Genomic DNA, 9,026 nt, shown 5'->3' on the forward strand with positions numbered 1-9,026 from the left:
AGGTCTATCATTAGCTGTACTATTGCAAGTCATGTTTGCATCTTTTCTTATCCTTTGGTTAGTATTGACCATGACGATGCATTTCTATTGTGCCACGGTTAATGCTCGGACAGCATAACAGCTACCCAAACTTCTCTCGCTATGCGGGATACAAAACATGTTAATCATCACAAAACTTCTCCCGCCATGCAGGATTGACTAGCATAAGTCCTATGCCAAAACTTCTCCCCATACGGGATAGATCTATATAAAACTTAGTCATGACGACTAAAACATTCACTTATGCTTCATTTTCCAATTAAATCTTCCTGTTGGTTCCAATTTAATCAGAAAATTTTTAAAACTAACAAAAAAAACTGTCCTGAACTAGCTTGACTCAAGCCTTTTCATTCACATACCTCTTCATTGCAGCCCGTTGGCATGCAGCCGAGTGATCTTGTCGGTTAAAAATAAAACATACAATATGCTTTTGCATCAATTCTATATCACCGTTGGGCAGAAAATAGAATTGATGCATTAAAACTCATAAATTAACTTGAAATCCATATAACTACTCTTTAAAATTAAATTCTTCCGTTGGTTCGAATATAATTAGAAGATAATCAACTTCATTGCAGTGGAAACACGTTAATAAAATACATTCTATTAATTCAAGAACATTTATTGGTCCTTATCTACTCTCTAAAAATTGACCATGTTGGTGTAAAATTTATCTAAGACTTAAACTTCAACCTTAAATTCATTATAATATTGTCATCATCAATGTTGGTCAGAAAATGACAATACCATAATCTTACTTAAACAAAAAACCAGACTACTCCTCTAATTTAAATTTTCCCATTGATTCTAATTTAATTAGAGGATAAACTCAATCATAGTTTACTAAATATAACTGCTCTTTGAATTAAATTCTCCCGTTGGTTCAAATTTAATTAGAAGATAATAAACATTAAACTTTACAGCAGAAACTTAAACATAATTTGTGAATTTTACCCACAGGAAAAATTCTTTTGCTAATTTTCTTGAGCCATTAATCATTTTCTAGGAAATAAACATTTACTGGAAAAAGAAAAAAAATAAAAAATAATTCAATTCTTTACTATACTCTCGGCCCAGCAGCAAAAGCCGGCCCGGCCGGCTCTGCTTGCGTGCGCGCTATGCCTCCTAGGCCACAACCTGGGCCTGGGCCGACAAAGCCGTCCGCCCACGCTCTCCTGCCTGAGCCAGATCCCGGTCCGATTAGCACTGGCCATTGATCTTGATTGGACGGCCGTCCGCGCTCCTCGACGGAACAAAAACGCTCGGCCTATCGCATGCCCCAAAACCCTAGCTCACTCGCCCCTCCCTTTTCTCTCTCTACGTCCACGATGGTCCACTCTCTCTCCCTTCTCTCTCTAGGACCTCGGCGGTCGGAGATGGTGGCACCGCCGCGGAGCCCCTCGTTGGTGAGCGCGCTCGCCCGAGGTTGAGCGCGCCACCGTCGAGCGGCCTTGCACCATTGCCCTTGACCGCCCGGCTCGAGGCTTGCCCTGCGGCGGCCTACCGCTGAGAGACACTAGAGCAAGCCCATGGCGGAGGGATGGTGGCGCCGTCGCTGGCCCCCTCGCCGGCGCGCGCGCCGCCGTTAAGCGGCCTTGCCGCGATGCCCTAGCACAACCACAGTACATCGGCGCGGAAGCCCTTCCCGGGTGATCCGGTGAGTGGAGGCCAGTGAGGTAGGCCGCCTCCCTAGCCCTTCCCCTTTCCCCTTGATCTTCTCTGTGTTTGGATCTTCTTCTATTCTTCTCGGATCTTGTCCGATTTGGGGTTAGGGTTAGGGTTAGGATTAGGGTTCGGGTTACTGTTCATCTTCCCCGATGGGTTAGGGTTAGGGTTCGAGTACTTTTTGAAATCGAGACCCCTTCTTACTCTCTTTTCTTCACCTGATTAGGGTTTAGGGTTAGATGAACCCTTCTTACTCTCTTTTCTTCATTTTTTTTCTTTCGATTCGCCACCGGATCTATCTCATCTGCTTCTAAATTGCTACTTCCCCTATCGAATCTATGCCTAGAGCAGCGGCTCCAATGCCATTGTTAGTCCTTAGGATCATCTAGGTGTAGATTAGAGAGTGGATTCATCTCTATTTGGTTCAAATCGATCTAGAATATGAATCGGGAGAGGGAGACAGAGAAAGAGAGAGACCCATACCTTCAGGATTGATAGAGGAGATAGAGGAGGAAGCACGGTAGAGTCCAGAGGACGGCGGCGCTGCCGGCAAGGCTTTCCGTCACTTGCAGCTCTACCCATGATCGGAGGGGCCTTCTAGGGTGACTTCGGTGGGTCAGTGGCGGCGTCGAACCTCGTTCCTAGCACCCCGGCCCCCACCTTTCTCTTATAGCGCTGTGTGACAGGGGCCCACCGACCAGTGGTCGGTTGTGTGTCCCCGATCAGGACGCGGTCAAGAGGTCCGACTCAGTCCAACGACTGAGTCGGATGAGATCAATCCTAACATTCTTTTGTATATATGAGTTTGTGAAGAGGAAGGCATTAAAATAAGAGATGACGATCATCATGCTGTAGAAAAAAATCCTAGCTTATAATTGTTGTATCATTACGACTACCAGTATGAGTGCAAATAATGTAACTAAATTTCTTTTCTTGAAGCCAAGAACTGAACACTCTATTAAAGATTTGCTCAACTATACGATCCAATAGTTCAGAACCACTCATTAGTATACTGTATAAGACAACAGGAGATTTTGTGCAAATTAATCCATAATTATGCTCGTGTCACACCAGGTTTATAATTCAACAGAGAATCAGGTTCAAATTGCAACACACTACTCAGGATAGTGAAACAGCAGGCGGCAAGCAGACAGATCAGAGTTCTTGGCATCAAGCACTTCCTCTTGAGTCCATAAACATAAGTATAAAAACAATTTCAGGTTTGTGCTTTCCCTTTTAGATTTTCATCTAGTGGAGGTGGAGCACACTGAAAGTTGTGTTCAGTAGAGGAAGCAAACTGAAGCCATTCCCAAATTTGGTTCAAAGTAACCAAAGAAGTTATAAACTGAAAATACAGACAGACTGAAATTTTCCTTATACTGAATGTCATAAAACTTTCATCAGGCTTTCGAAATGTCTGAATCCACGCGTATGAAGTTGAGCATCTAATAACTAGATCGCTCAAAAGTTCAACAGGTCTAAATTGATGTCCGTTTAGGTTATTCAAAAGTAAATCCCAGGTCATCAATCTGTTGCAAAGATGGTTCCTCTGGCCCTGACGCGGTCGCTGTGGGTGAGGATGCAATCTTGTTGCTGGTTACTCATTGGGCGGGCGACTCCTGCTAAGCACGGTGGTGCCGATCCCCTCAAGCCGGCCACAGCAAGCCCTTGCAGGCGAGCACCGTCGAGACCCTGCAGGCTTCCGGCGGCCGAAGGCAGTACCTCTGAGGTGGCTGGTGGTACGCCCCGTGAAGGCGGTCGACGGGGCGGACACAGCGGTGGGGCGGGGGGCTCAAGCCCCCTTACCCATCTTGGAGCAGTGGAACCCTCTATGGAGCCCCATGAATTTTTAGGCAAAGTTCTATATTCCTGGGTCCACCGCTGAGCAACCGTGTTGCAGGCCCTTGCACACGGGCGCCAGTGAGTACCTGCAAATGGTCAGCGTCGAGCCCTTATAGGCGTCGGGCGTTGAGACCAGGACAGGCGGCCGTCGCCGTGGCGCTCCGTGTATGCGGGCACTAAGTCCAGTTCATGTGAAGGAAGAAGAGGAAGATCCACGGTAAAAAGACTAGACTACCCATAATTACACGTAATCACATCAAATGGCTGAAAAAAAATTATTTAGAGAGGAACCGGTGGTTCCTCCCAAACACCGTAACAAACCTCATAAGAATTTAGAGGGATCCATCTTTTTTTTTTTTTGAAAAAAAAAAGACATACTACATGCAAAAGTCCAGTGAGTTCTACGGCCACGACGACTCCAGCAGCTGCAGCGGTCTTACAATATCCTTCAAGTAGGCAAAGAAAAACCATTGCTTTCGGCGAGGTGCAAACTTAGTGGTCTCCCATAAGCAACGCAGCAAAGCCTAAAACAGCACTCAAAAACTTTTACAAGTTCTGATGAAGTGCTTCGGCTCAGTCTGCTAACCAATCGCTGCCCCCATGCATGTTGTTTATCAACATCAACCAATTCAACACGTAATAATAGTTTGATGTTGATCCAATGTTCCAATGGCCTAGGGTTCCCATCAAACAATTCAATTCCTTTTTGAGCATTTAAAATCAAAGAAAATCTAATTTGTAACTACAAATTAAATTGGCGCCAGGATTGCTTTGTCCAAGAGGCCCTGTTCGCTTCCACAGGAATGACGTCCAGAAAGAATTTCTGGTCGGAATTGTTACTTAATTTATATAAGCTTTCCATAGCCGAAACGATTCCTGGGTCATGCCGCCCTAACCGAACAAGGCCTAAGACTGTGATCACAAAACTTTTTGTTACCACTTCCACTCCAAAAATTAAATCAGGGTTTTGTGAAATCGACACGTTTAAACTTCACTATTATGATCACCAATATCTTTTTGAATACATATTTTGGTCGAGTTATCGAAAATGGCGTAAGGCTAAAGTTGACATGAATAATAGTTTAGTAATCTTACTACTGGTAGTACTACTAGCTAGGCAGTCTTAGCGCAGCATAAGTACACCTGGTCACCTGGATGCCTTCCTAGAAATAAACAACGCCATGCCAATCAAGCACGCCTAAACAACTGACGAACGCCATTGACCAGCTAAGCACGCCATCATTTTTTTTTCTCTCTCGTCGTCCTTTGTCCTCTCCCTAAACACGTCATGTAATTTCGTTCTCTACCGACCTTGACATGCAGAGGTCGCGTTGACGACGGCATAGGGAGCAGCAGAACAGGCCAAGAAAAGAACAGCAGCAATGAACTCGCCGCCGGGCGACGGCGGCAGCGCGCACGGCATATTCGGGTCCAGCGGCATCAGCGGGTTCGGGTACGGCATCGGCGTGTCCATCGGCATCCTCCTCGTGATCACCACCATCGCGTTGGCCATCTACTTCTGCACGCGCACCTCCATGCCCGTGTCCGCCGCCGGCGGCGGCGGCGGCGACGCGCCCGCGCTGCCGCGCGACGTCGAGCGGGGCATCGACGAGGCGACGCTGGAGGCGTTCCCGGCGGTGTCCTACGCGGAGGCGAGGAAGGGGAAGGCGCCCGCGGCGGCGGCGCAGGAGGAGGCGTTCTGCTGCTGCCCCGTCTGCCTTGACGGCTACGGCGATGGCGACGTGGTCCGGGTGCTCCCCGACTGCGGCCACCTGTTCCACCGGGACTGCGTCGACCCCTGGCTCCGGCAGCGGCCCACGTGCCCCGTATGCCGCACGTCGCCGCTGCCCAGCCCCATGCCCACGCCGCTCGCCGAGGTCACGCCGCTGGCGTCGTCCGCGAGGCCGTCGTGAGGGTTCTCTTTTTTCTCGCGCTCTCGTGGCCTAGCTCTGTTGCACAACTCTGCTTTGCTTTGTCTCTTGTGTCGTTTCATTTCTGGATACACAGCACGGTGTGCAATTAGAAAGCGATCAGTTTGATTAGGTGTTTCTGAATTTGTTCCTTTCGAGGGGTGTAAATCTGAGTGTAGGGAAATAGGATGGCTAAGAGGTTTTGTCTCTGAAGAATCTGAAATTTGATCACTTTGCACATAAAAAAAAAGGTTGATTTTTTTTTTTGAACCGGGGAGCTTCCCCATCCCCACTCATTTTTGAGCGGAAATACGGTGGGCACCGGGTTCGAACCCGGTGGCCGAGCTCGTGGCTCGCGATGCGGACCAAACGAGCGAAATATGGAGAAAAATCTGATGAGAACATGTTTTTTGTTATCTCAGAACTCAGATTAAGTGTGCCGCTGATCTCAGCAGTCAGATTAAGTGTGCACATACACCTGATTAGTGCATACTACTACTAAAAACTTTACAATTTGTGCAAAATTATATCTCAGAGAGAAGCCAGTTTCTGTTGCCGGCTAGTTTTCCATGCCCCATAAGACAATCTGCCATGGCAATCTCTGTTCTTGTCACAACATTGAGTCACAAAAGCACAGCAAACATCTTGAAATGTTCATCTGTTCATCAGAAGAAAAAAACTACACGCCTCTTTCAATTTCAGTCAGTAATTCACAACAAAACACCCTTAGTATCACTTTGCTTCCTCTATCGACACCAACAAATTCGGAATATTATCAGACAAAAAGCCACGCGCTTTTCTACCTTTGATGGTACAGACTGTTAAAGAAGAACAAAGATGATATGCTGATCACCGATTCACCGGCGCACGCAAACGAAATCATCCGAACCTGTCCTGGCATCCGATCCGCTCCAGCTTCGCCTGGAGGTACCTGACGATGTGCGGTATGGTGACGACGGCGCCACCAGCGCCGCCGTCCCTGTCCCTGGTGCAGAGCCTGGCGACGACGACGAGGTCCCGGAGCTCCCGGGCGTCGTAGACGCCGCCGAGGTCGGCGTCCACCATCCTGTCCACGGAGGCGGCGAAGCCGGGGTCCTGCACCCAGCGCACGAGCTCGCCGTCGCCGCCCGGGGACTGCCCCGTCACCAGCTCCAGCACCAGCACGCCGTACTGGAACACCAGGCCCGCCCGCCTCTGCTCAACCTGGTCTGCACGCACGCAGGCCGTGCATAGCATAGGTGAACACAGCAAGAAGATGAGTGCGACGCAAATTGCGAACTTGGGGGCAAGAATTGGAGAGTGGGGGGGGGGGGGGGGGGGGAGACCTCGGAAGGAATCGGTGGTTGCGAGCTTGACGTCGTGGCTGATCACGCCGACATCCGACAGCTGAAAAACGCATGGTTCGGGCTCAGAACGTGCATTGTGCAATACTAACATCTGCAGCAGCAGCTGCATTGTGTCAGTGTCACCTTGGCGACGAAGTTGGCGTCCATGAGCACGTTGCCGGAGTTGACGGAGACGTGGAACACCGGGGGGTCGCAGTGGTAGTAGAGGTATTCCTGAATGAATGCGTTCCAGGTTCAGAGAACTGAATGAATCATTTCAGCTCTGAGTGAGTGAGATGTGCAGTGGTAGTTACCAGTGCTGCCGCGATGTCAATGGCGACCTGCAGCCTGGTCCGCCAGTCCAGCGGCGTCCTGAGAGGATCTGCGGTGGAGAAGCAGGCATCAGGGTTCAGGTTTCTGAAAAGAGGAGGAGGAAGAAGAAGAAGATGTCGCCTGAGATGAGAGTGACAGACGAGTCTGCAGTCATTTTTACCAACCGTGGAGGCATTCCTTGAGGCTCCTGTTCTCCATGTGATCGAAGACAAGGAACCTGAAACATTTCGCCCCAATCATATCCAAAGCTGAATTTCACCAATCAGCACCACAGAGCAGAGTCGAGAGGGTCGGAGTCGGAGGGACGGGCCTGGCGTGGTGGCCTTGGGCGAAGCCGCGCAGCCTGACGACGTGGCGGTGGTTGAGGCGGGCCAGCAGCTGCAGCTCCAGGTAGAAGGCGTCCGTCCCTCTCTCTCCCTGGCCGCGGTCATCGTCGCGGCGCCGGATGACGGTGGCGACGAGGCCGCCGGCGAAGCGCGCCCTGTACGCCGTGCCGCCTGGTCCGCCGGGGCCGCCCTGAAGCACCGCGGTGAAGCCGCGCGTGGCGGCCTCCACCTCCTTGGGCGTGAACCGCCTGAGGAACGGCAGGGTACCTGTGTTGGGTGGGTTCGATTTTCGTCAGGGCATGGGTAGATTCAGCCAGCAGAGCAGACGGTGTTGAGAGAGAGAGAGAGAGAGAGAGAGAGAGAGAGAGAGAGAGAGAGAGAGAGAGAGAGAGAGTGGCGAGGGAAGGGAGGAGACAGGATGGAGAGTGACGTACGCGTGCCGCCGAGGCAGAGGCGGCGGTGGAGGCAGCAGCCCATGTCAGCCATCAGCGTCACCGAAAGTCTGGCGGCCGCACCGGGATCGGAGCGGCGGTGTCAGCTGTCGGACTGGCGGGCTTGCAGAGCAGAGCAGCGCAGCGCAGATGCGACGCGGGTTGGAGGATGATGATGACGACGATGGTTGATGAATGGACGGGACGGGGCTGCCCGGTTGGTTTGTTTTCTTGCTCTTGTTTATGGAGCGAGCTTCTGCAGGTACGGTGGCCGGCGGGTGGCGGAGCGGAAGAGGACTGAGGAAGTGAGGAGCATGAATGCTTCTCTCTACCTCTCTCTCTCGTCCGGGTTTGGCTGTTAATACACGTGAAATACAGGGTGTAATAAGACCGTACTTAGTACTACTACTAGTAAGTTTTTAGCAGCAACTAGATTACAAGAAAGGGTTTGGTTATCTACATTTACAGCGTGTAACAAGACTGTACTAGTTGATGATGATGATGATGATTTTTTTTTATAAAGGTTGATGATGATGATTGAGCATGCCATGCCACTCACCTTTGCATGAGCCCCTCCCGTCCATCCACCGCGGTCCTGCTCGTGTAGATTGGATTTCTACACTTCTTTTGCAAAGTTATTAGCATTGCTACTAGTAGGAGTATTTAAGAACTGTACCTGTTGAATTGCAGTGAGCAGGTAGGAGACCGTCGTCCAGTTCGTTTAGACTGGTTTGACTTATAAACTATAACTGAAAGTGTTGTTAACTGATTTAGTGTGAGAGAAAAATATTATTTGTTTACTGAGTAAATCAATAAGCGAACATGCTGCGCGACCTGACAGGGATCGGATGAGACGGGGGTAAGTGAGAAGTCAGAGCACGGAATGTCACATGCCTTTGGCTTTTTGCCGGTTGCTTTCGCCTCCCCTGCCTGCCATTCACGAAAGCGCGCCACTGTCAAATTACTTGATTTCGCTTGTGTCGATCCTTCTGATGCCATCTGTCCCTCTCTCTCTCTTTGGATGAAACAAAAGAGATGCTACTACACGTGCTTTAATCATATCGGTATTATCGCATCGTATTCCTTTGCCACATTAGCGTTTTTTGCACCCGCTGCGAAGACAAACAGTGGCTTTGGCCTCATTTTTAACTTTTA

General features: G+C 49.8%; 2 protein-coding genes across 2 annotated transcripts; one reads left to right on the plus strand and one right to left on the minus strand.

Moving 5' to 3' along the window:
* The first annotated feature begins 4,592 nt into the window (after window positions 1-4,592).
* On the plus strand, window positions 4,593-5,696 carry LOC136545222 (RING-H2 finger protein ATL70-like). The gene has a single exon (XM_066537270.1). The coding sequence runs from the start codon at window positions 4,929-4,931 to the stop codon at window positions 5,457-5,459; it is 531 nt and encodes a 176-aa protein (XP_066393367.1). The 5' UTR covers window positions 4,593-4,928; the 3' UTR covers window positions 5,460-5,696.
* A 179-nt stretch (window positions 5,697-5,875) lies between these two features.
* On the minus strand, window positions 5,876-8,314 carry LOC136545223 (probable receptor-like protein kinase At1g49730). The gene is made up of 7 exons (XM_066537271.1): window positions 7,875-8,314; window positions 7,425-7,707; window positions 7,279-7,331; window positions 7,096-7,163; window positions 6,926-7,015; window positions 6,782-6,842; window positions 5,876-6,664 (listed from the first exon to the last, which is right to left on the minus strand). The coding sequence occupies exons 1-7, from the start codon at window positions 7,924-7,926 to the stop codon at window positions 6,336-6,338; spliced, it is 936 nt and encodes a 311-aa protein (XP_066393368.1). The 5' UTR covers window positions 7,927-8,314; the 3' UTR covers window positions 5,876-6,335.
* Window positions 8,315-9,026: the final 712 nt, after the last annotated feature.

The sequence above is a fragment of the Miscanthus floridulus genome, chromosome 3 (genome assembly GCF_019320115.1).
Source record: "Miscanthus floridulus cultivar M001 chromosome 3, ASM1932011v1, whole genome shotgun sequence".
Lineage (NCBI taxonomy): Eukaryota > Viridiplantae > Streptophyta > Magnoliopsida > Poales > Poaceae > Miscanthus > Miscanthus floridulus.